Raw genomic sequence first — 27,685 nt, 5'->3', positions numbered from 1 at the left:
AATATTAGTCATAAAAAGAAATGAAACTGGGTCATTTGTAGAGATGTGGATGGACCTAGAGTCTGTCATACAGAGTGAAGTAAGCTAAAAGGAGAAAAATATCGTATATTAACGCATATATGTGGAATCTAGAAAAATGGTACAGATGAACTTATTTGCAGGACAGGAATAGAGATATAGATGTAGAAAACATACCTGTGGACACAGTGGGGACAGGGAGGGTGGGACGAATAGGGAGATTAGGTTTGATATAAGTACACCACTGTGTGTAAAATAGATAGTGGGAACCTGCTGTATAGCACAGGGAGCTCAGCTTGGTGCTCTGTGATGACCTAGACCCAGGGGAGGGAGCGGGGGGCGGGGGAATGGGGGGGGCGGGGCGAGGGCAAAGTGGGGAGGGAGGTCCAAGAGGGAGAGGATATAGGTTTAAATATTGCTGATTCACTTCACTGTAGAGCAGAAACTAACACAACGTTGTAAAGCAATTTTGCTCCAATAAAAAAAATTAAAAAGAATTAAAAAAAAAATCTCAAAAAAAAAGTATAACCGCAATAAAAGGAACACATAGTTCCTTGAAAATTTTTATACCTTCAACCTCTAAAGGAATATCTTATTAGAAAGATAGAGGATGCCAGAGTTAGACTATAAACAGCTGTAAGATTATCAAAATATATCTCTGAGGGGGCTTTTATGTCCTTGATACCAAAATGTGTACTTCTCCATGACAATATACATTAATTATTAACTGCTACTCCTTCTTATAAATGGCTTTCCACTTCTCAGCACTAAGATTCTAGCCTGCTTCTCTAATTACATTCTTTTATCTTAGAAATGATCTTATAAGGTAAACATCAAAACCACCATAGGGTATTTTATCAATTATTTTTACTATTCAGTAGGGTAACAAAAGACCATGAAAACAAATGAAAGTCTGTTGCTAACTGTTTATATTATATTGTCATTGTGTTGCCCATTTTAAATGTGGGTGAATAGCTGATTTCCCTAATCTCCAAGTAGTTTTCTTATTCCTAGACAGACAAAGCAAGCTGGACTTAATGAAGAAAAAAACCAGTGAAAAGTGCAAAAATTCTTTGGACTACCTTTTAATGAATCCAACTTTCCAGTGATAAAAATCACTGAACCAAAATATATTTTCAAGCAGCCTTATTACCCATACATATATTAGGTATAAGGAAATTGAGTCTAATTTGAAATGAGTTTTAAAACATAGCACAAAAACATTACAATCCCCCAGAGCACAATACAAAATAGTCCTCTAAGGAATATAAACACAGTATATAAGAATGTGAAACTACATGATAAGAAAAAAAAAATCTCTTCAATTAGCTAAAATTTACTTGCTAAAGATTATTTATTGCACAATATGTCAGTTTGCCCTAAGAATAAAACAGATACTATTATTTTCAACTTCTAAATTCAGTACATAGTCAAATCCACTTTCTCAAACTAAAGTTCTACAGTATTATGAGTAAACCCTTTGTTATTGGGTTAAGATAGGGAAACTTTATAACTTATAAAACAAATTTCTTAAGAGTTCATGAAACCACTTCATAAATCCTAGAAGGCACACATATTTCCTATCATAGTAAGTGCATTTAAGTACTTCATATTTAAAAAAGACAAGCTGTACAGAATACAAAAAGTATACATTTCATCCATTAAACAAATTTATAACTTCTACGATTAGCTATTACAGTAGAACCTACCTAACATTCACATCTAAAGAAGTATCACCCAGTTTAATGGAGTGAGCAAAAAACTGTGCTCATTTATTTGATAAGGCTAGTAAAAACATTTAATTTCACAGTAGATCAGTTAGTGTCTTGGAGCTCATATTGGAAAATAAAAGGTTTGGGCAATATCAAGTCACTGGGCTCACTGTTAAATAATTCCTTGAAAGGTGAAGGATTCTGGGGGATAAAAACATTGGCTATACCTGGAAAGATCCAAAAATCAGTAAAGCCACTTTGTTCATTTTCAGAAACATTCTTATATTGGGCAATCTGAATGAGACTCAGAAGATCTAATCCATAAAGACAATTTAAAATCTTAGAGCTGGAAAACACCTCAGAGGATTCTCTGTCTCGAGGTTTTCAAAATAGGTTCCATGGAGTACTAAGAATCCATGGAGGGGATTCAGAGTTCTGGAATTTGACTTGAATTTAATTCTTTTGAAAAAAAATTTTAAAAACAAGTCCCACCATACAACTGTATTACTCATCAAATTCCAATATACTGGTAATCACCAGTGCATTAATACATGTTTTCATTGGTTGACTTCATAAATATTTAGTTATTATGGTATATAAAGTTTATATAAGGAAATTTATAATGATAAAATGACATTTAGTGGGGTAGGGCGTGTGTGTGCATGCATGTGTAGCACGTGTGTAAGGGTTCTGAGTAAGATTTTTACTTGAAAAAAAAGTTCTATTGCTGAAATAAAGTGTGAAAACCACAGATAAAGTCTGTTTCTAAAGTAAGAACCTACAAACCAGAGGAAGGGGCTTTCTCTAGGTCACACAGCCATCAGGTGCACTGCCAGGTTGATAGGCTACAGCCCCCAGTACTCTACTTGCATAAGCATCCATAGCAAGTGTTTAGCTATTTGGTACTGAGCTGCCCCCATCATGAATGTCAACCAATTAGTTATCAGTATTTTGGGGGTAAAATCAAGCTACCTTTTGTCAGACATTTTTCCTAAAAATGAATTACTTAATTTGCATGCCTATTAAAGTCCCTAGTATCCAAAAACTCTGCTGTCAATAAGCAGCAACTTAAATTGTATACTTTGGTACTTCAGAAAATAGTAACATTTGCAATTTACCAATAATAAATCAGAAAAGTTACATGGAATGTTAAAATACTTTTTAAAGACATCAGGCCCTAGTTTATTATATGCTGAAATGTTAGTGTTTGCATAAAATAAAAAATTTTACTTTATAAGCAAAATTTTTAAAAAATGGTTCAAATGCCACTGAACATTATACTCTTTCAGGGTATTTCAAATAAAATGCAGTGAAACAGTAAGAAAGTCAAATTAATCTCCTAACTTTCAGAGGTGTTTTAGGTACATTTGGTTAAAAGGCTACGCCCTATTTTCTTCTCTCTTAATCTAAGAAATTTGAAGACTTTGGGACCTCAGAAAGATGCCTTCAAATTAAGAAAATAAAAGCACCATAAACCAATATTGAATGATTTATCATAATTTGAACATAAAATTTAGGGTCTGTGATGAAGAAATATTTCCATCTGAAACGGCAAGATGCATACGTATTATCAAAAGCTATTTAGAACAGTTTCCCAGCTGTGGGAAAGCATTTCCAGAATAGCCAAGAAGATTCTCCAGCAGAAATCCATTACAAGGCAAAGTCCTGCCCAAATTTATAGTCCTCATCTAAATTATACAGCATGCGGGGGTGGGGGGGGGGAGAAGACTTTTAAGTGAAAAACATGTAGTTCCAAAACACTTAAAGTTACGAAATAATTGTGGATTATTTCAAGTAAAAACTATAAAAGGAGCAATAGTTAACCACAAGGGGGCATACATACTCCTTAGATTCCAGCAGTAAGACTAATTTAAGTAGTAACATGCACTTTGATGTATTCTACATTTTCAGTCATTTAAGATTTTCTCTCAGATGGCTACAGCTTTTTAACATTCAAGGTTTATTTTAAACCTAACTAAGTAGATTCCAGAATACTCTTGCCCTGAAAAATAATAGTATTTCAGAAGCCCCTGGAAATGTTGCTGTTACCTCAGCAAAGAATTCAAGAGCAATTAGTCCTAATATATATTAGAACAGATAAACAATAGGAAAATATGGTCTAAAACAGTAGCAAATTTTAGTTTACCATAAATGGAAGACATGGAAAGTTTATCAAAAGAAATGGACAAATTGTCAGAATAGCGAAAATAAGAGGGTGGGGAAAATTGATTTCTCTGTGTCTGTCCTACAACATCCCCACATTCTTCCGCCATGACCAAAGTGTTTGTAAGCCACATTAGCAACAGAACACTTCACCCCAAGGTCATGGCCTATGGGGCTGGCCTGCCTCATCAGCCATGTTAAGAATATAGTTAGCCATATCATCTTCAGTGGGTGCATCTGACACCACCCAAGATTCATTTGCTCCAGTCATCTGTAGGCGGCAAATTGGGCAATTCCTGTGTCGATCACTCCTATTAGAGAAGTCAAATAAAGAACAGTTTTTATTTTTCTGTTTAAAAAATGGATCTGAAACAATACATGTACATGTTGTTTTTTTAAAAAGTAAACAGCATAAAAGTATATAGTGAAAAATACATCTCTTCCTCCTATCCCAGTCTTTAATTATTATCCCCAGAGGCAACCACTGTTACCAGTTTCTTATACATTCTTCTAGAGATAGACCAGGCATGACCAAGCTTGTGTGTATCTATACATCACTGCTCTCTTTACAAGTATCAGCACATGTTAGAGCTGTCTATTCAAAATAAACATACACTGTTTGGATAGGCCATACTTCATTTAACTTATCTCCCATAGAAGGACATTTAGGTTTTTTCCTATCTTTTGCTGCTATAAACAATGGAATGGAAGCATTCAAGGTTTAAAATAATAAATGAACTTTACATGCAGAATAATTTTGGGGGGAGGAAAGAGTTTATATATAATCACTTAAATAAGATTATGTTTTCCAAAGGGATTTTTTTGTCTTGTCAAACATTATTTTGGAAATTTCAAAAATAACATATTTGAGCCAGAAACATGTCATAGAGGGAAAATATTTTTCACTTCATCTCTAAGTGAAGTCTGAGACCAAAGTAATTAAATTATATCAATTGCTCCTTGGCTTTTGTGCAAAAATTTAGAAATCTGCTCCAAAAACTCAATGTGAAAGTAGAGCTGGCATATATAATTCAGATTCATTTCTGGTTCCTCAGAGGTATTTTTCAAGATAATTGTGTGCTTTTCTGTGCATAAAAGTCATAATTTTAAAACAGTCAATTTCTGTTTCTGGCCAATAGGGACCAGATTTATCTTCCCACTTGAAACAACTAAAACACTGGACAAAATACATGAAATAATGGTTTTCAACACTAAGCATAGGATGACAAAAGATTATAACCCTGGAGAGATAGGAAGCAACAGAAGGTGAGCCCTATAATTGCCCAGCTTACTGCCCTTGAGAGTTTCCAGGCTACAGAGCAAGCAGGGGAGACTGAGATGGAGCCCGGTAGACTCCCTGAGTTGACAAGTCAGAGCCGAGGACCTCGGGAAGCCAAGGCAGCTAGAGTTCATAGGGTGGAGTACTGCAAAGGAGAAAACTACACAAAGGGAGAATCCCAGAGTCTACTGAAGGTCCCTGTAGATATATTCAGTAGAGTAATGATCAGTGTGTGCATGTGAGGAAACTACTCGAGGCTGAGGAATCACCCAAAAGGATTTGAAGGAACAGTAACCAAAGCTCACACAGGGCCTGGGACATTGCCTGTTCCCACTAGCCAGAGTGGAAAACCTCATAATTCATGGAGCATTGGGTAGAGTACTCTGAAGTCTTGCCTCATTAGTGGGGCATAATTAGCTTCTAAACTAAACATCGTTCTGGTCCTGCCTAACAAACCATAAAAGCAAGACTCAAAAGGATCAAACTGTTTCCAAGTAACTATATTCCAGAACAAAGCTCAAGAATATACGTATACAAAAATATCCAGTACCCCAAAAGGTAAAAAAATCACAATGTCTGGCACCCAGTTAAGAACTACCAGTCATACAAAGAAGTATAAAAATACAACTGAAAATGAAGAGGAAAAATCCATCAAAAGTAATCCAGAACTCACAACAGATATTAGAATTAGCAGCAAGAAAATGAAAGGTTATGATAACTATATTCCATATATTAAAAAAGTAGAGGAAAGACAAACATATTAAGCAGAGATTGGAAGATATTAAAAATTTAAACTTCTGGATGAAAACTAAGATATCTGAAGAAAAAAATACACTGGGTGGGATTAATGGCAAGTTAGACATTGCAGGAAAAAAAGATTAGTGAATTTGAAAAGATATAGCAATATTAACTATCCAAAATGAAATACAGAGAAAATGACTCAAAAAAGAAAGAAAATAGCATCAGTGAACTGTGGGACAACCTAAAGTGGTCTAGTACATGAGTAACTGGAGTCTCAAAAGGAGAGGGGACAAAAGAAAACAGAAAAAAATATTTGAGAAAATACTGGCTGAAAAATTTCCAAAACTGATGATACTATAAACCTACAAATCCAAGGAGCTCAATGAACCCTAAGTGCAAGGAACATGAGGAAAACTAACACACATCAATCAAATTGCTCAAAATCACTGATAAAGGGAAAAAACCTTAAAAGCAGCCAGAGAAAAAAAGGCACATTACCTACAGAGGAAAAAAGATAAGGATGAGAGCAGATTTCTCATAGGAAATGATGTAAACAAGAAAGGGGGAAGCAACGTCATTAAAGTACTGAGAGAAAAAATATTATCAGTCTAGAATTCTATATCCAGAAAAAATATCTTTCAAAAGTGTTTTTCAGACACTTGATAAAATCCTATGGAATCTACAAAAAAGCTATCAGAGCTAATAAATAAATCAGTAAGGTTGCAGGATAGATTGATACACAAAATCTGTTTATTGCTAGTACACAGAAATACAGTAATCAGAAACTGAAATTTAAAAATACCATTTAAAGTAGCATAAAAATTATAAAATACTTAGGGATCAATCTGTCAAGGATATGCAACACTGGAAACTACAAATATTGATGACAGAAATTAAAGAAGACCTAAATAAATGGAGAAATATACTGTGATATGGGTTGGAAGACAATATTGTTTAGAAGTTAACACTCTCAAAATTATTTAATGCAATCCCAATCAAAATTCTTATAGCGTTTTTGTAGAAATTGACAAGTTGATTATAAAATTCACACTGAAATGCAAAAGATCTAGAAAAGCCAAAACAACTTTGAAAAAGAACAAAGTTGGAGGATTAACACTCCCTGATTTTAAGACTTACAAAGCTACACTAACCTATGTAGTGTGGTATTGGTGTGAAATAGACAATAGGTCAATGGAACAGAATAGAGTCCAGAAATAGACTCACCTGTGCTTTAACAACTGATTTTTAACAAAGGTGAAGAGGCAATTTAGTGAAGAAAAGGCAGTCTTTTCAACAAATTGTGCTGGAGCAACTGGAAAGCCATGTAAGCATAAAATAAAATTTTTTTGATCCACATGTCACAGCGTATACAAAAATTAACTCAAAATAGATCATAGACCAAAATGTAAAACCTAAAAACTATAAATCTTTTGGAAGAAAAAATGGAAGAAAACCTTTGTGACCTTGGGTTACACAAAGATTTCTTAGATATGACAGTAAAAAATCATTATCCATTAATCACAAACTGAGAAATTGGACTTCAACAAAATTAAAAACATCTACTCTTTGAAAGACATTCTTAAGAGAATGAAAAGATAAATCACAGAGTGGGAGAAAATATTTGAAAATCATATATCTGATAAAGGACATGTATCCATAATACATAAAGAACACTCAAAACTTAATACAAAACAACCCAATAAAGAAATGGGCAAAAGATCTGAATGAATAGTTCACCAAAGATGAAATACATACGATGGAAAATTAGCATAAGAAAAGATGCACAGCATCATCAGTCAGGAGGGAAAGGCAAACTAAAACCACAGTGAGATACCACTACACATCTATTAGAATGGCTACAATTAAAAGGACTGACAAATACCAAGTACTGGCAAGGTTGTGTGGCAAGTGGAGCTCTCATACACTGCTGGTGGGAGTGTAAAATGGCACAGCCACTTCTGAAAACAGTGCGCAGTTTCTTAAAAAGTTAAACATATACCTACCGTATGATCTAGCCATTCCACTTCTAGTTATTTACCCAAGAAAAAACCAAAATGTATGTCCATAAAAGCAGTTGTCCACAAATGTATATTTAAAGTATATAGAAAGGCAGCTTTATTTGTAATAGCCAAAAATTGAAAACAACCTAATGTCCATCAACGGGTGAATGGATAATAAATAAGCTGTGGTATATCCATACAATGAATACTACTCAGTAATAAAAAGGAAGGAGCTACTGATACATAATACAACATAAGTAAATCTTGAAATAATTATAATGAATGAAAAAAGCCAGACAAAAAAAGAGTACATACTGTATGATTCCATTTATAAAAATTATAGAAAACCCAAATGATTTTATAGTGATTGAAAGCATATTAGTGGTTGTCTGGGGACTAGGAGAAGGGGTGGGGGGAAGGAGACCTTACAGTGGGCCTGAGGTAACTTCTGGGAGTGACAGATTTGTTCATTACCTAGATTGTGATGATGATTTTTATGGGTATATACATATATCAAAATATATCAAATTGTACTTTAAATATATGTAGTTATAATTGACATATTGTATGTCAATTATAAATTCTCCTAAACGCTTGATTCTTATTTTGTAAAATAATGAGCTTGACTAGCTGTTCTCTAAAGTTCTCTCCAGGTCCAATATTCAATATTCAAGGATTCATATTATTCTTTCTAATCATATATGGAGGAAAAAAGTAGAAATGAGGAGGAAAATAGAAGAAAAGGGGGAATGTTTGATTCTAGACTCCAGTCAGGCACAAATCTCCTTACAGCAAAAGTAAATTGTCAAAACTAAGATACATCCCCACATTTTATAAACTTTAGGTATAAAAATATTTTAACCAGTAGGAAGCATGTCATAAAATCCAAAGTACTAAAGAACAAAATCTCTTATACTTAACTACAATATTTTTGCATTTTTTGAAGTTTATTCATATACACTCTCCCTCGTGATCTTGGCCTAACCCATGAAGGCAGCAGATTACTTACCACTTGTCAATGCACTTCTGACAAAAGCTGTGAGCACAAGGCAGGATGAGGTCAGCTCGACCATCCATACAGATACAGCACTCCTCCTCGTCAGTCAGCTGCTTTACCCTGCAATGTGAAAACTGAGCTGGAGCAATGATATTCTCTATTGTCACTGTGCAGTAAACTTTGTTTCCATTGCCTTAAAAAGCATTATCAAGCATCTATGTGCCCTCAACATAAAGCACAATATGACTCATGCTGTATCAGAGTAAATTAACTTATCTTTTAGGGATAGCAAATGTATTAGGGAAGAAGTACTAGAGGGGCAAATTCCATAAAGAAACGACTGGATAAAAGATAAATCCTGAGATGGTTAAAAGGAAAATATGGACCAAAACTGGAAAATAACTTAGCCCATTTTAATCATATTGAAATTTTATAAATGAATTCAACCAATATATGATTTATTCACCATGCAGCTTTCTAAAATAGGGACCCTGCCATCAGGGTCTTGTTATGCTACTGCTGATAATGGGCATGTAAGTGAAAGAATAGCTTAGTCTTAAGGATCAGGTGCTTGCTATATGAAATACAAAAGAGTTAGAAAGCAAAGTTATTTGTCCTCAAAGAGCTCTTTCATCTTGGGAAGAAAAGAGATGTTGAACCTTCTACTCCAGCCACAATTTAGAATGCCCCTGAATGAGCCAAGGACCTTTGTATGTGGTGTTTTCCTTTCCTGGCATACCCTTGTGAGTTTGGTAAACTCTAACCTCAGTTACTCAGCTCAAGATATCATCTTCTCTATGCTCTCAAAACCAACATTTTCCTCAATTGAAGGACTTAAATACTGTATTTTAATTGGTTATTTATTGGTTGGTCTATCCATAAACTGTAAGCTCTTTGAATACAAGGAGTTTTGTCTTAGGTTCTCAATACATGTTTCTTGAAATGATTTTAATTTGCTTTTAATCTTTGTGCTATTCTGTAATTTTTAGGTTTACTTCATCAAGCATGTACTACTTTTATAATTATACAAAAATTAAATGTTTCAAAGTATAGCCACTAGACTATAAGCTTCTTGAGGGTAGGAACTATCTCTAACATGTTTTTATTCCCTTCTGTGCTTATACCACTGTATATAAGACATTATATAGTACTTTAAAATCTGTCAATTTGTATACAGAAGATAAGCAAATGTCAAATGTGCATTACATGTAGTAAGTCCTAAGTAAAGAATGAAGAAATGAGTATATTTCAAACTTGTTGGAAAGATGAGGTAGAAAAAATGATAGGATTTCGACAGACAGAGGACATTCTATGTGAATAAACAAAGCTATAGAGGTAGGAAAAAAAACCCTCAAAACTCTGTATATGTGTGTAACAAGGAGGCTAGCATCATGCTCCGGGGAGAAAAATAAGAGAAAAGATTGCTTAAGTATAGCAGAGATAATCTGATCCTCGTATGTCAAAATAATAAGTTTAAACTTGTTCTGACAGAGTTTAATCAAGGGGAAAGTGAACCCCCATTGGAAATAATGCTGTAGGAGATTAATTGGGAGAGCAGTATGAAGGACAGTCTAGAGGGAGGAACACCAATCAGATCCTTATTTCAGCAATTCACCTGGGAGATAATTAGGGTCTAAGTGGCATTAAAAAAGACAAATCATCAGGATGTGGTCATAGATTAAATGCTATGCTTTAGTAATGCATAAAAGAGGGCAGCCCCTGAATTGAAATGGGGAAACTGAATGAAACCCTAGATGGATGTGGATCTAATGTATTTGAATTTTTCTGTATCTATTCATTTAAATGTTTAAGTGCCTTTTAGGTGCCACGTATTGTGCCAGACCCAGAAGAACTAGGGTCTCTGCTCTTGAGGAGTTCACAATTTATGCCTAAGGATATGGACTTGGGTGTCAGTAACAGAGAATGTAATTGACTCCATAAAGAGTGACGGAGTCCTGAAGGTTAGAGTTTAAAACTGAGGAGTAGAGGGTTACAAAGAACAACATTCTGGATGTAGGTAAAAGAAAGAACAGGAGACACAGAAGCAGCCAGTGGAAGCTGTACTATGTTCACTTGATTTTCTTGCTACCTTCCTAGCAATACAGTGACCAGAAGAAGGAAGGAGGAAGAGTCTTGCTCTGTTTGTCCTTATTAGACCACTTGTAAAGTGGAGAATTCAGTTCCCTGCCCCCTACCCTGAAAGACAAATTGACAAATAAAAGATAATCCAGGAAAGCCTCTGGGATATAGAAGAGGCCTATACAAACAAAGGCCGAAGGAACTGGGGAGGCTTATCCTGGAGAACAGAGGCTCAGTGAGAATTTGATTACTGTTTTCAAGTATTTGAAGGGCTGAAAGAGAGAACAGACTTGTTTGGTGGATTTCCAGAGGGCACTGCCACTGAAGTAAGTAGAATACAGTAATAATTTAAGAATAATGATAGTTAACTTTTACAGACTTTTTTTTTTATGGGCCAGGCACTGTTCCAAGCATTTTATTTATTTTACTTATTTATTTTTGGCTGCGTTGGGTCTTCATTGCTGTGCGCGGGCTTTCTCTAGTTGAGGCGAGCGGGGGCTACTCTTAGTTGTGGTGTGCGGGCTTCTCATTGCAGTGGCTTCCCTTATTGTGGAGCACGGGCTCAAGGCGCGCGGGCTTCAGTTGTGGCTCATGGGCTCTAGAGCGCAGGCTCAGTAGTTGTGGCACATGGGCTTAGTTGCTCCGTGGCATGTGGGATCTTCCCGGACCAGGGCTCCAACCCGTGTCCCCTGCATTGGCAGGTGGAATCTTAACCACCGTGCCACCAGGGAAGCCCCCAAGCATTTTACATATATTAACTCACTTAACTCTCCCAAGAGTCCTATGAAGTCGATCTTATCATTGTCATCCTCTTTTAAAAGATGAGGAAACTGAGGAAAGAGAGTTTAATAACTTGTCCAGAGTGACATAGTAAGGAGTAGAGCCAGGATTTGAACACAGGCAATTTGATTCTAGAATCTGTGCTGTGCTGCCTCAGGAGAGCCAGATTTTGGCTCTGAGGAAAATAATGCAAAAGGGAAAATTATATAGTGATTAAAGCTATTTGTGAATCAAAAGGCTTGCCTTTCTGAGGCAGTGAGTCCCTTACAGCTGCAGGTGTTCATGTACAAGCTGGACCACCACTTGGCTAAATGTGGTAAGTCTCACTATGCAAAGTGCTATCCATGGATGAGCAGTAGTGACAACACCTGGGAACCTGATAGAATCTCAAGCTCCTTCTCAAAACCAGTGAATATTAAAGTTTAAGAAGCACTCTAGTACAGGATCTTCCTGCACCAGAGAGTACTAATGCAGAGGTTGCAAGCATGGCTGTATTGCCAGACAGGTCAGAATGTGAATCTCAGCTAGGCCAATTTCTAGCCGTGTCATTTATTTGTGTAAACCTCAGTTTCTGCATCTGTAATGAACCAATAATTGTATTCCTATGGGGTTGTTGTGATTTAATGAGTTTATACATGTAAAGCACTCATCACGATGCCTAATAGCCTAATACCCTACAAGTATTTAATAAATATAAACCACTAATAGAAATAGGCACCAGATGTAAGCCTGACCAAATAAATACCTCTTAAGATCCCTCTCAACTTGAGAAGTCTGTTTTTCTATGAACTAAGTATATCAAGGTGTAACAAAAAAACCCCCAAAACATACAAAGGCAAGAAGCAGCCCTAACCTACCAATCAGGCATTGAGTTTCCCAGTCTCAAGGGCACATGAAAAAGAATAACACTCTTACCTCCTTCATTACAATGACGGCAATAAGAAAAAAGTATTACTTTCAATTAATTTGCTACCATCGAGCTTAGTAAATACTATTTACTAGTAAATACTATTCTCAACTTTCAAAATACTCAAAAAAAAAAAAAAATCACCATTCTGAAGAGGGAGAGGGAAAAAAGCAGAAAATCAGATGCCTGTCTTTGAAAGATTAACTTTACAAAATACAGGAAAGATAAGCCAGAATCCTGCCTATAATACTCTAAAACTCATTTGGCATTTCATCAGCAACACTTGTATAGCCCAAACGTAGAAAACCAAGCAATCCTATTAAAGATAAAAACGAAATGATAAGTTAAAATACAATCTTACTACAACATAGTATTTGGAAACCAGTTGGTTAAGAATGGATCGGAAAATGCAACTGTAAATGGAGCAATAAAAAAGAAGTTCCTGTTAACCATATTCTTAACTTCAAGTTAAAAGACACTGTCAATTCAGATTTGTGCTGTCTGCCCTGTATGACAATAAGACAGGATGTCAACATGTCTGGACCCACATAAGCCTTTTTCCAATGAGGGATTTATAAAGTTAAATTATGGTCATGGTTGTCAAATGGCAACAGGTGGGAGCTTTCACATGCCAAAAGCATTATAGAGAAGGAAAAGAAAGTTTAGATAGAACAATAATATATTAGGCCTGAGTAAACAAGCACCATTACAGAAAACGCTGTCTGACTTCATTTCCTTCTGGTAACTCAGTACATGCAATATGTGCACCAACTACTTGTTCATTCCTGAATGGACTGCCAAGTCCTGGAGACAGTATTTACAATGTTAATGCTCCAATTAGTCAGATACCTTTAAGAAAAACTGGAATGGTTTTGCCAGATTCTTGGACCTAATTCCCTGAAGAGCTTTGATTGTCTAAGAACCTAAATGCCTATTATAAGAGGGGTATTAACTATATCCTTTGTCATTAAATGCAAGCAGGTAGAGCAGAGAGTGGATTCATGGAAACTAGATTGACAGAAACATTACCTCGTGTGAGCCACTTTAGTTTTTCTTTAATTTGGCACTCTAACAATGTCCTGAAACACAGAATAATCCAAAAGCAGATCTGGGATATAATATCAACTGAGACAAAAAGTAATGTGATTTAAGATGTCACGGAGAACACCAGCAAAAACATTAATGCGATTTCAGTAGTTTGCATGTTGGAAAATAAGAGAAACATGGTATTTATGCACTGTATACCTTCCCATCCAAAGACTAGCCTGACAAGATGTTACAGATGATGAGTTTTCATCAGGGTCTTCAGAGGTGGAGCTCTGTGCCAATACTCCTGCTGCTTGACTTGTAATGTCTTTATAAAGCTGAATAAACTGGTACAAATTCATGATCCGCGATGCTTCCACAATGCCACTGCTTTTGTTAATCTAAAAATACAAAGAAAATGAAAAACAAAGTTGATAATTTTTCTGATCGATTTTTCCCAAAAAAGGGGAACAAATATTTAGTCAAACATCCTAGGAAACAGAAGTTTTCAAAGTTTGCAAATTACCTAACAAGACAGCAAGAGTCTGAGCAAATGAATAATATCATATCCCCTACATCTGTGGGGTTCAAAATACACAATATTATCTCATGTGATACTCAAAATAACCTGTAGGGTTGATTAGCCATCATCCTGTTTAGTTGTTGAGGTCAGGCAACTTTCCCAGAATTAAGAAATTAATTTTAGAGATCAGTATTGACAATCCTCTTCATTTTAATTTATTTAAAGAATTTCTTTTCTTTTAAATTAAGGTTCAGTTTTAAAAAATATTTATTTATTTATCATTTATTTTGGCTGTGCCGGGTCTTAGTTGCGGTATGCAGGATCTTCGTTGTGGCACATGGGATCTTTAGTTGCAGCATGCATGTGGGATCTAGTTCCCCGACCAGGGATTGAACCCAGGCCCCCTGCATTGGGAGTGCAGAGTCTTACCCACTGGACCACCAGGGAAGCCCCTCAAGAATTTTTTATTTAAAGATTTATTTGAATCCAACAACCACATGCCATTCTACTATAACTGAAACAACAGATTTCCTTGAATATCTTAAGTTGTATTATATACCAAAACTTACAATCTGGAGACATGAGAAAGTGAAGTACAATAGTTAGGTTATATTAAAAAAACATGATTATAGCAACATTTCAATATTTTGAATAAAATAATAATATTTGTAACTAGCATTTATTTTTTTAAATTTTTTAATTTTTTAAAATGCAACAATGAAGCTTTTTTTTTTTTTTAAATGAGATTCTTGTCTGCTTACATTCTTTTTATTTTATGTATGTATGTATGTATGTATGTATGTATGTATGTATGGCTGTGTTGGGTCTTCATTTCTGTGCGAGGGCTTTCTCTAGTTGCGGCAAGCAGGGGCCACTCTTCATCGCGGTGCACGGGCCTCTCACTATCGCGGCCTCTCGTTGCGGAGCACAGGCTCCGGACGCGCAGGCTCAGCAATTGTGGCTCACGGGCTGAGTTGCTCTGCGGCATGTGTGATCCTCCCAGACCAGGGCTCGAACCCACGTCCCCTTCATTGGCAGGCAGATTCTCAACCACTGTGCCACCAGGGAAGCCCTAGCATTTATTATTACTTGAGAAGGCAGTAAGAGAAAAAACAGAATCAAGTATGAATCAGATTCCATACTGTGAAAATGGTAGAACCATCTCTAATAATCAGAAAATTGATTAAATTTGGGGAAGGTAAGGTCTCTATGGAGACGCAAATATGTAAGATTCTTTGTAATAAAAGACTATACATGGGGTAGAGAACAAGTAAATAGAATTAAAGGTGACAGGAATTTATACAGGCTTACAAAATAAGACTTTCAGGGCTGAGGAAACTGGGCCAGTCTTCCTTTGGAACTGCACAGTTCAGAAGAAATTAGGGAATAATTCATATAAACTTAGTATTTAATAGCAAAGCTTATCAAACTGCAATTTTTAAAATTGACGTATAGTTGAAGTACAATATAAGTTACAGTGTACAATATAGTGATTCACAATTTTTAAAGGTTATACTCCATTTATAGTTATTATATTAGCTATATTCCCTGTGTTGTACAATATATTCTTGTAGCTTATTTTATACCTCATAGTTTGTACCTCTTAATCCCCTCCCCTTATATTGCCCCTACCCACCCACCTCTGCCACTGGTAACCACTAGTTTGTTCTCTATATCCGTGAGTCTTCTTTTTTGTTATATTCGCTACAAACTGTAATTATTATAATCATACGATTCACACAACAAATATTTATCGAGTACCCATTATGTGGGTGTTACAGGTACTATGTGCATTGCTCTAGGCACTGGTGACATAGTGTGTAAAAACCAGACAAAAATCCCTGTCTTCATGGAGGTTACACTATAGGTAGGAGAGACAGACAAATAAAATACAGATTAATAAGATGGAAGTAAGTGCTATGGAGAATATTAAACAGAGGAGAGAAAATGCTGAAAGGCTACAGTGAAGGCCTCACAGAGTAGGTGACATTTAGGAACTAAAGAGGTGCACGAATCAGTCTTATGGATATCTGGGGGAAAGAGCATTCCAGGATGACAGTCAAGTGCAAAGGCAGAAGTGAACCTGGCAAGAAGCCAAGGGTGGCTGGAACAGAATGAGAGAAAGAGGAGTGGTTGAAGATAGGGTTAGGGAGTGAGGTGGGGACAGAATGTATAGAACTTTGCTGTTCATAGTAATGACTTTGGTTTTTACTCCAAGGGCATGGCAAGTCACTGGAGGGTTTTGAGCCAAGGAGTAATAAGATCTAACTTCATTTCAGATTATGAGTGGAATAGACTGGTTATTGTGCTGAGACTAGACAGAACGGGGACAAGGGCAGAAGCAGGGAGACAAGTTAGAAGGCTATTGGAATAATCCCAGTGAGAGATGACGGTTGCTAGGAATAAAGTGATAGTAGTGACAATGGTAAGAGCTGGTCACATTCTGAATATATTTTGAAGAGAAACCTGACAGGATTCACTCATATACTGATTGTGGGGTGGGTATAAGAGAAAAAGAGAAGTCAATGATGACTCCAAGGTGTTGGTCTAAGTAAAAAGATGGATGAAAATAATATAATTCATGAAGCTTCTTAACAGCCACCTTAGTCCATAATTTTAATTAACCCATTAATTTTTCTAATATTATTCTCACAAAATATTCCATTTAAACATTATTTAGGGGCTTCCCTGGTGGCACAGTGGTTGAGAATCTGCCTGCTAATGCAGGGGACACGGGTTCAAGCCCTGGTCTGGGAAGATCCCACATGCCGCAGAGCAACTAGGCCCGTGAGCCACAACTACTGAGCCTGCGCATCTGGAGCCTGTGCTCCGCAACAAGAGAGGCCACGATACTGAGAGGCCCGCGCATCGCGATGAAGAGTGGCCCCCGCTTGCCTCAACTAGAGAAAGCCCTCGCACAGAAACGAAGACCCAACATAGCCAAATAAATAAATAAATAAAAATGCTATTAAAAAAAAAAAAGAGCAAAGCTCATGATTTAAACATTATTTAGATTATTTTTTATAATGTTTGAGTATAACTGCCACAGCAGATAGCAGATACTCAAGATAAGGTCTTACTGTAAATTGGCTTTTAGTTGCTTAAGATTAAGAAATATAAAATTTCAGTCTACTATCAGCTTTTTATACTGGACTTTAATTCTTTTTTTCTAATGTTAACACTAACTTCTCATAGAGTCTTTCAAAAAGAAACTAAGAAATGCAAATAAAACATTTCTTTAGATCTAAAATCAAGAAAAATTATACAAATGAAAGGTCTGATTGCCTATGTTTTTAATACTTTTGTTTTTCTAACTTAGAATCTTATTTTAAGGATGATGTTTAATCACCATAAAGATATAATGGTTAGAGATACTGAGGCAAAAAAAAATTTTTTGACTAATAGTAAAATCAAACATTAATTCTGTGTTTGCCAAAGAAGAGCAACAGAAAACTAAGGGATCAGAAATCTGCTACATTCATATTCCTACAGTTTTCTACAATTTCTGCTGGCCCCTTCGATGTGAGCTGAGTAATTTATAAAACAAAGATGGAGAATGTAATTTAGGTACTATACTATATCAATACACAAGGAAAGCTTCAACCTATCCCAGTCATTTAAAATGAGAATATTTCTTCAACAGATTTTTGTTCACTCAACATATATTGAGTTCTTACCAGGTACTAAGCATTACAGGCTATAAGAGATACAAGGATGAATCTAGACAGAGTTCCTGCTCTCAGGAGCTTACTATCTACTAGGGAAACTGAGAACCTAAATAAATAATTTTATTCATAATGTAAAACTTAATCATGAAGTATAAATAAAGTGCTTTTGGAGTTTAGAAGAGCCAAAAGAATTTCTTTAGGTTAACTTTATGGATGAGATGGTATTTGAGGTGGACCTTTAAGGAGACCTCAAATTTAGACATGCAGAAATAAAAGATGTGGCAGAAACTACTGGCTGATTATCCAAATGCTATTCCTACTTTTTACTATGCCAGTAGTGCCCTAATTTTGTTTTGGTGGCTACCACTCCCTGAAATGACTCAGGAGTCAGTCCTGGTTAGTCTCATCTAAACCAATCACAGTAATCACATCCCCTCTGCCAGTGTAGGTGTTAAGAAGGGGAATGTGAGCTAATATTGACCCAATGAGTTTGAAAGAGGGATCTGCTAGGTCTTTGAATTAACCAATCCAGGAGCTACTTTATATTAGGGTTTCTTGATAAGTGAGAAAATAAATACTGTTTTTGTTTAAACTGGTGGAATAGGGTTTTTTTGTGACTTCTATCTGATGGCAATTTAAATGACAGAGGAATGGACATTCTAGATGAGGGAACTCAGTGAGCAGAGGCATCAAGATGGGAAAGTAACAGCTATACAGCCTTAAATTAGTTAAGCCTGGTGAGACTGTAGATTGCAAAAGGGGATAGTGGTAAAACAGAAAAGATAGCTTGGAGCCATGTTGTAGAGAGCCTCAAATGCCAGGTTAAAGAGTTGGGACTATTTTGAAGCCAAGGAAGAACTGTTGAGGAATTTTAAACAGAAAAGTGATCTGATGAGAGCTGTGCTTTAGAAAAGTTATTCTCACAGCATCATAAATTAGAACTGAGGTGGAGTCAAGATGCCAGTGTGGGAAGACGTGGGGTTAGCATCTCCCCACAACTAGGGTGACTGCCGGCCACTGGTGGGAGACTCTGACACCCAAGGAGACGGGAGGAACCCCAGAGTGAATTGGTAGGATGTAGTGGGGACTGAGGCGGGAGGAGAAGTGGAGGCCAGACAGGATCGGTGCCCCTGAGGCCAGGGAGATCAGGAGAGGCAGGCGGGAGGGACTCTCTGGGAAGAGTGGGAGAGGAGTGGAGGGCAATTGCCCTGCCCATTCGGACCTGGGGAGCCTGATGAGCTCCCAGGCCAATGCCCTGCCCTCAAAATCCCCTCCAGGCCACGTGGGTCCTTGGAGGTATAGGAGGGAGGCCGAGGAGATCAGGAGAGGCAGGTGGGAGGGGCCCTCCCAGACCGGAGGAGAGGAGAGGAGGGCATTTGCCCCACCCATTTGAGCCCAGGAAGCCTGCTGGGCTCCCAGGTGAGGTCTGCTGCCCTCTGAGACCAGGGGTGGGGGGCACGCCTGGGCCCCTTCTGTTCCTTGAGCCTAAGCTCCACCCCCCCACAGCCCACAGGGCCTTTTCCAGCCCTGTGGGTCCTGAGCATTGTCCCTGCCCACCAACCAAACCTCACCAATGCTTAGGCCCCACCCTCCACAGCCAAGGCCTTCCCCCCACCCTTTTTTTTTCTTTTCCTTCCTCCTCTTTTTTACTATTGTGGTATTGATGTACCTTCTGGTTGCTGATTCATCTACATTTTCATTTTTATATTCTTCCTAACATATCTGTTAGTTTCCTAGTCTAATTTTATTTTTTACTTTGTTATTGTTCTTTTTTTATTTTGCCACCCTAGGCGGCTTGTGGGATCTTGGTTCACGAGCCTGGAGTCAGGCCGAAGCTCCCGTGGTGGGAACTCCGAGTCCAAACCACTGGCTAACAGAGAACCTCAGACCCCAGGGAATATTCATCGGAGCGAGGTCTCATGGAGTTCCTCATCTCAGCACCAAGACCCAGCTCTACCCAATAGCCTACAAACCCCAGTGTTGGAAGACTCAGGCCAAACAACCAGTAAGACAGGAACACAATCCCATTAAAAAAAAAAAAAAAAAAATGAGATGGCAAAAAAATATGTCACAGTGCTCACTTCGGCAGCACGTATACTAAAATTGGAATGATACAGAGAAGATTAGCATGGCCCCTGCACAAGGATGACATGCAAATTCGTAAAGCATTCCATATTTTTATATATGTATATGTATAGCTGATTCACGTTGTTATAAAGCAGAAACTAACACACCATTGTAAAGCAATTATACTCCAATAAAGATGTTAAAAAAAAAGTATGTCACAGATGAAGGAGCAAGGTAAAAAGCTACAAGACCAAATAAATGAACAGGAAATAGGTAATTTACCTGAAAAAGAATTCAGAGTAATGATAGTAAAGATGATCCAGAATCTCAGATATAGAATGGAGGCACGATTGAGAAAATACAAGAAATGTTTAACAAAGATCTAGAAGAATTAAAGAACAAACAAACACAGATGAACAACACAATAACTGAAATGAAAAATACACTAGAAGGAATCAATAACAGAATAACTGAGGGAGAAGAACGAATAAGTGAGCTGGAAGACAAAATGGTGGAAATAACTACCAAGGAGCAAAATAAAGAAAAAAGAATGAAAAGAATTGAAGGCAATCTCAGAGACCTCTGGGACAACACTAAATGCACCAACATTCGAATTATAGGGGTCCCGGAAGAAGAACAGAAAAAGAAAGGGTCTGAGAAAATATTTGAAGAGATTATAGTTGAAAACTTCCCTAACATGGGAAAGGAAATAGTCATCCAAGTCCAGGAAGCACAAAGAGTCCCATACAGGATAAACCCTAGGAAAAACACACCAAGACACATATTAATCAAACTAACAAAAATTAAATTCAAAGAAAAAATATTAAGAACAGTGAGGGAAAAAAAAAAATAACATACAAAGGAGTCCCCATAAGGTTATCAGCTGATTTTTTCAGCAGAAACTCAGCAGGCCAGAAGGGAGTGGAAGGATATACTTAAAGTGATGAAAGAGAAACACCTACAACTAAGATTACTCTACCCAGAAGGGTCTGATTCAGATTCGATGGAGAAATCAAAAGCTTTTTCAGACAAGCAAAAGCTAAAGAGAATTCAGCATCACCAAACCAGCTTTACAACAAATGCTAAAGAAACTTCTCCTGGAGGGAAACACAAGAGAAGAAAAAGACTCACAAAAACAAACCCAAAACAATTAAGAAAATGGTAATAGGAACATGTGTATTTATAATAATCTTTAATGTAAATGGATTAAATGCCCCAACCAAAAGACACAGACTGGCTGAATGGATACAAAAACAAGACCCATATATATGCTGTCTACAAGAGACCCACTTTAGACCTAGGGATACATACAGACTGAAAGTGAAGGGATAGAAAAAGATATTCCATACAAATGGAAATCAAAAGAAAGCTGGAGTAGCAATACTCGTATCAGGTAAAAGAGACTTTAAAATAAAGACAGTTACAAGAGATAAGGACACTACATAATGATCAAGGGATCAATCCAAGGAAAATATATAACAATTATAAATATTTATGCACCCAACACAGGAGTACCTCAATACATAAGGCAAATGCTAAAACAACCATAAAAGGGGAAATCGACAGTAACACAATAACAGTAGGGGACTTTAACACCCCACTTACACCAATGGACAGATCATCTAAACAGAAAATAAATAAGGAAACACAAGCTTTAAATGACACAATAGACCAGATAGATTTAATTGATATTTATAGGACATTCCACCTGCAAGTGGCAGAATACACTTTCTACTCAAGTGCACATGGAACATTCTCCAGGGTAGATCACATCTTGGGCCACAAATCAAGCCTCAGAAAATTTAAGAAAACTGAAATCATATCAAGCATCTTTTCTGACCACAACACTATGAGGCTGGAAATCAATTACAGGAAAAAAACTGTAAAAAACACAAATACATGGAGGCTAAACAGTGAGATACTAAATAACCAAGAGATTACTGAAGAAATCCAAGAAGAAATAAAAAAATACATAGAAACAAATGACAATGAAAACACTACGACCCAAAACCTATGGGATGCAGCAAAAGCAGGTCTAAGAAATTGCTAAGTTTATAGCAATTCAATCTCACCTCAAGAAACAAGAAAAATCTCAAATAAACGATCTAACCCTACACTTAAAACAACTAGAGAAAAAAGAACAAAGAAAACCCAAAGTCAGTAGAAGGAAAGAAATCATAAAGATCAAAGCAGAAATAAATGAAATAAAAACGAAGAAAACAATAGCAAAGATCAATAAAACTAAAAGCTGGTTCTTTGAGAAGATAAACAAAATTGATAAACCCTTAGCCAGACTCATCAAGAAAAAAAGGGAGAGGACGCAAATCAATAAAATTAGAAATGAAAAAGGAGAAATCACAACTGACACTGGAGAAATACAAAGGATTATAAGAGACTACTACAAACAACTATGTGCCAATAAAATGGACAACCATGAAGAAATGGACAAATTCTTGGAAAGGTACAATTTTCCAAGACTGAAGCAGGAAGAAATAGAAAATATAAACAGACCAATCACAAGCACTGAAATTGAAACTGTGATTAAAAATCTTCTAATAAACAAAAGCCCAGGACCAGATGGATTCACAGGTGAATTCTATCAGACACTTAGAGAAGAGCTAACACCTATCCTTCTCAAACTCTTCCAAAATACAGCAGAGGGAGGAACACTCCCAAACTCATTCTATGAGGCCACAATCACCCTAATACCAAAACTAGACAAAGATGTCACAAAAAAAGAAAACTACAGGCCAATATCACTGATGAACATAGATGCAAAAATCCTCAACAAAATACTAGGAAACAGAATCCAACAACACATTAAAAGGATCCTACGCCATGATAAAGTGGGATTTATCCCAGGGATGCAAGGATTCTTCAATATATGCAAATCAATCAATGTGATACACCACATTAACAAATTAAGTAACAAAAACCATATGATAATCTCAATAGATGCAGGAAAAGCTTTCAACAAAATTCAACACCCATTTATGATAAAAACTCTCCAGAAAATGAGCATAGAGGGAACTTATCTCAACATAATAAAGGCCATATATGACAAACCCACAGCCAACATCGTTCCCAATAGTGAAAAACTGAAACCATTTCCTCGAAGATCAGGAACAAGACAAGGTTGCCCACTCTCACTGCTACTATTCAACATAATTTTGGAAGTCCTAGCCACAGCAATCAGAGAAGAGAAAGAAATAAAAGGAATACAAATTGGAAAAGAAGAAGTAAAACTGTCACTGTTTGCAGATGACATGATACTATACATAGAAAATCCTAAAGATGCCACCAGAAAACTACTAGAATTAATCAATGAATTTGGTAAGGTTGCAGGATACAAAATTAATGCACAGAAATCTCTGGCATTCTTATACACTGACAATGAAAAATCAGAAAGAGAAATTAAGGAGACACTCCCATTTACCATTGCAACAAAAATAAAATACCTAGGAATAAACCTGCCTAAGGAGGTGAAAGACTTGTACTCAGAAAACTATAAAACACTGATGAAAGACATCAAAGATGACATAAACAGATGGAGGAATACACCATGTTTTGGATTGGAAAAATCAATATTGTGAAAATGGCTATACTACTCAAAGCAATCTACAGATTCAATGCAATCCCTAACAAACTACCAATGGCATTCTTCACAGAATTAGAACAAAAAATTTTACAATTCGTATGGAAACACAAAAGACCCCAAATAGCCAAAGCAATCTTGAGAAAGAAAAACGGAGTTGGAGGAATCAGGCTTCCCGATTTCAAACTATACCACAAAGCTACGGTAACCAAGACAGTACGGTAGTGGCACAAAAACAGAAATATAGATCAATGGTACAAGATAGAATGCCCAGAGATAAACCCACACACATATGGGCACCTAATTTACAACAAGGAAGCAAGAACATACAGTGGAGAAAAGACAGCCTCTTCAATAAGTGGTGCTGGGAAAACTGGACAGCTACATGTGAAAGAATGAAATTAGAACACTACCTAACACCATACACAAAAATAAACTCCAAATGGATTAAAGCCTTAAATGTAAGACCAGACACTATAAACCTCTTAGAGGAAAACATAGGAAAAACACTCTTTGACATAAGCCACAGCAAGATCTTTTTTGACCCACCTCCTAGAGTAATGGAAATAAAAACAAAAATAAACAAATGGGACTTAATTAACCTTAAAGCTTTTGCACAGCAAAGGAAACCATAAACAAGACAAAAAGACAACCCTCAGAATGGGAGAAAATATTTGCCAGTGAAACAACAGACAAAGGATTAATCTCCAAAATATACAAATAGCTCATGGAGCTCAATATCAAAAAAATAAACAATCCAGTTAAAAAATGGGTGGAAGACCTAAATAGACATTTCACCAAGGTAGACATACAGATAGCCAAGAGGCACATGAAAAGATGCTCAACATCACTAATTATTAGAGAAATGCAAATCAAAACTACAATGAGGTATCACCTCACGCCGGTCAGAATGGCCATTATCAAAAAATCTAGAAACAATAAATGCTGGAAAGGGTGTGGTGAAAAGGGAACCTTCCTGCACTGTTGGTGGGAATGTAAATTGATACAACCACTATGGAAAATGGTATGGAGGTTCCTTAAAAAGCAACAAATAGAACTACCATATGACCCAGCAATAGCACTACTGAGCATGTACCCTGAAGAAACCATAATTCAAAAAGAGACATGTACCATAATGTTCATTGCAGCTCTATTTACAATAGCCAGGACATGGAATCAACCTAAATGTCCATTGATAGATGAATGGATAAAGAAGATGTGGCATATACATACAATGGAATATTACTCAGCAATAAAAAGAAATGAAATTGAGTTATTTGTAGTGAGGTGGATGGACCTAGAGTCTGTCATACAGAATGAAATAAGTCAGAAAGAGAAAAACAAATACCATATGCTAACGAATATATATGGAATCTAAAAAAAAAAAAAAGGTACTGAGGAACCTAGTTGCAGTGCAGGAATAAAGAGGTAGACACAGAAAATGGACTTGAGGAAATGGGGTGGGAGGGCGAAGCTGGGGTGAAGTGAGAGTAGCATCAACATATATACACTACTGAATGTAAAACAGTTGGCTGGTGAGAAGCAGCAGCATAGCACAGGGAGATCGGCTCGGTGCTTTGCAATGACCTACGGGGGTGGGATAGGGAGGATGGGAGGGAGGCTCAAGAGGAAGGCGATATGGAGACATGTGTATGCATATGGCTGATTCGCTTTGTTGTGCAACAGCAACTAACACTGTGTTGTGAAGCAATTATACTCCAATAAAGATCTATTAAAAAAATAATAATAAATAAATAAATTGGAAATAGGAGAAGAGTCTGAAGGCATGGAGATCAATCACAGAATCTAAAGTAATCTGTATGAGAAGAAAGAGGGCCCTGAGCATTAGTTACAGTCTCCTTGAGAGTGTGAACTTTGTGTTACAAATAAACTCAAGTGAAACTTGGTAGAGGTAAAACTGAAAAGATCAGCTGGATGGTTACTGTGGAAGAGAGAGCAAGAAAAGGAGAAAGAATGCACAGTTTTCAGAAATGACCTTTGTCACTAGAGTTCTTATAAATTCACCCATGTGTCCTCTGAAGTTGACTTTCAAATAGTCCTGAAAGATTATGTGCAGTGTAAACTCGAAGATGATGGGAGTACTGTATGGGATTTACTTAGTCTATTTGAATGGTTTTACATGTTTTAAGCACAGTTCTTCATTTCTTCTTTACCTTATTCCTTTGCAAATTCAAAAGTTGCAGATTCCCAAAGTTCTTTCGGGAGTATGCATATTTATAACACTGTAAAAAACTGCTAATGAACTTAATATAAATACAATATAAACCCCAAAACAAACAGAAAATGGAAAAATATGTGTTTGGTATACAGTTTTTTAAAAAAAATAAATTTATTTATTTATTTGTTTGTTTTTTATTTTTGGCTGTGTTGGGTCTTCGTTGCTGCATGCGGGCTTTCTCTAGTTGCGGTGAGCAGGGGCTACTCTTCATTGTGGTGCGTGCGCTTCTCTTTGTTGTGGCTTCTCTTGTTGTGGAGCACAGGCTCTAGGTGTGCGGGCTTCAGCAGTTGTGGTGTACGGGCTGTAGAGCACAGGCTCAGTAGTTGTGGTGCACAGGCTTAGTTGCTCCGTGGCATGTGGGATCTTCCCGGACCAGGGCTCGAACCCATGTCCCCTGCACTGGCAGGTGGGTTCTTAACCACTGCGCCACCAGGGAAGCCCTGGTATACAGTTTTTGAGCCCAGTAATCTAAGTATAAATAACAAAATGTGATCTTGGATCAAGCTGAATACAAGTGTGTATTCTGTTACTATGATTTGTGACATATTATACACTATATAAAGTTACACTGCTACCCACACCACACTAGTATCACATTAACTACCTCTGTGATGAATAATGCAAAAAATTTTTGAATGATGGTTCTCTGGCAGCTATTAAGTGCTTTTTAACATCTGGACTTAAAAAAAATCAATAAGCAAATGTTCAATGTTGCTAGAGCCAGCTGAGTGGTATTAAACTATACTATATATTTTCTCTAAATCAACTGTAAACTTTAACAGGCGCCATTCAACTTCAGGCACTTAGTTAAGTCTGGAATTAAGATCTCTCTGTCTTTGTTCCTCGAATCCTTTTTAAAGTACTTTTATTACTTAAATAATTAGACCTTCAAATTCGATCAACTAAACACAATCAATCCTACTCCACTTATAGCATAGTAGTGGCAATCAACCCACTGGGGAAATGTGGCATATTATTTGGGTAACATCCAGGGTCCATGATACAAAAGAAAAAAATCTCCTTACCCAGGAGTTCTTCATGGATTGATCAGGAGTTGAAATAAAGGCATTCATGAATGCCCAACTTATTGTTTATATGCATATGGATGATTTTATTGTGCTTTAGAGCAGGGGTTGGGATAGGAGGAAGCTTAATAAAATTCATGCCTTCAATTTCACCAAAAGTTCTATGGCCTCAAAAAGGTTAAGAACCACATATTCTAATCCACCCATTAGTGGATGAGGCTTCCTAATACTCTATGACAGCTGCCATCATATTTTTTAGCACAGCTGATATACTCTATCATCTAAAATTTAAAGATGAACTAAGAGACACTTAATTTTTAAGAAGTCATCTTAGAGCTAAGTAGGGTGTTACTTTAGGATTCCACAGTCAGTTAAAATCCAAAAAGAGAGGTACAAGATAAGGATGAGCGTTTACTACCACTTTCCTTGATTATAAAAACCTCTGCTGGGACTTCCCTGGTGGCGCAATGGTTAAGAATACGCCTGCCAATGCAGGGGACACGGGTTCAATACCTGGTCCAGGAAGATCCCACATGCCGCGAAGCAACTGAGCCTGTGTGCCACAACTACTGAGCCCACATGCTGCAACTGCTGAAGCCCGAGTGCCTAGAGCCGGTGCTCCACAACAGGAGAGGCCACCGCAGTTAGAAGCCCTTGCACTGCAACAAAGAGTGGCCCCTGCTCGTCACAACTAGAGAAAGCCCGCACGCAGCAACGAAGACCCAACACAGCCAAAAATAAATAAATTAAATTAAAAAATAAACCTCTGCTCTATGGCAATTATACAACCAACGAAATTCAAACAGTTAACCTGGAAGGCAAAAATAGTATCAAAACTGTTTTATATGGTTTTACAAATAAATGTT

The 27,685-nt window shown here is 36.9% G+C and overlaps 1 protein-coding gene and 1 pseudogene across 6 annotated transcripts in view; one reads left to right on the top strand and one right to left on the bottom strand.

The window, feature by feature from the left end:
• Positions 1-27,685, top strand: part of LOC309605602 (large ribosomal subunit protein eL42 pseudogene) — a 621,562-nt pseudogene that overhangs the window by 356,124 nt on the left and 237,753 nt on the right. The window lies entirely within an intron of this gene.
• Positions 1-27,685, bottom strand: part of RNF141 (ring finger protein 141) — a 58,894-nt gene that overhangs the window by 9,703 nt on the left and 21,506 nt on the right. For 3 of the 5 annotated variants that reach the window (XM_082341669.1, XM_082341665.1, XM_082341666.1), the window contains exons 4-6: positions 13,922-14,103; positions 8,923-9,030; positions 1,088-4,204 (exon numbers count right to left, since the gene is read on the bottom strand). In XM_082341669.1, the coding sequence (XP_082197795.1) occupies positions 4,054-4,204; positions 8,923-9,030; positions 13,922-14,103 (441 nt within the window). In that variant the 3' untranslated portion in view covers positions 1,088-4,053. Of the gene's footprint in view, positions 1-1,087; positions 4,205-8,922; positions 9,031-13,921; positions 14,104-25,870; positions 26,263-27,685 lie in introns of those variants that run through there. The other 2 variants (XM_082341667.1, XM_082341668.1) reach the window with 2 other exon arrangements.

Source organism: Balaenoptera borealis (assembly GCF_965194805.1).
Source record: "Balaenoptera borealis genome assembly, chromosome: 11".
Classification (NCBI taxonomy): Eukaryota; Metazoa; Chordata; class Mammalia; order Artiodactyla; family Balaenopteridae; genus Balaenoptera; species Balaenoptera borealis.
The sequence above is the reverse complement of the archived record's forward strand: the minus strand, read 5'-3'. Positions and strand labels throughout refer to the sequence as shown.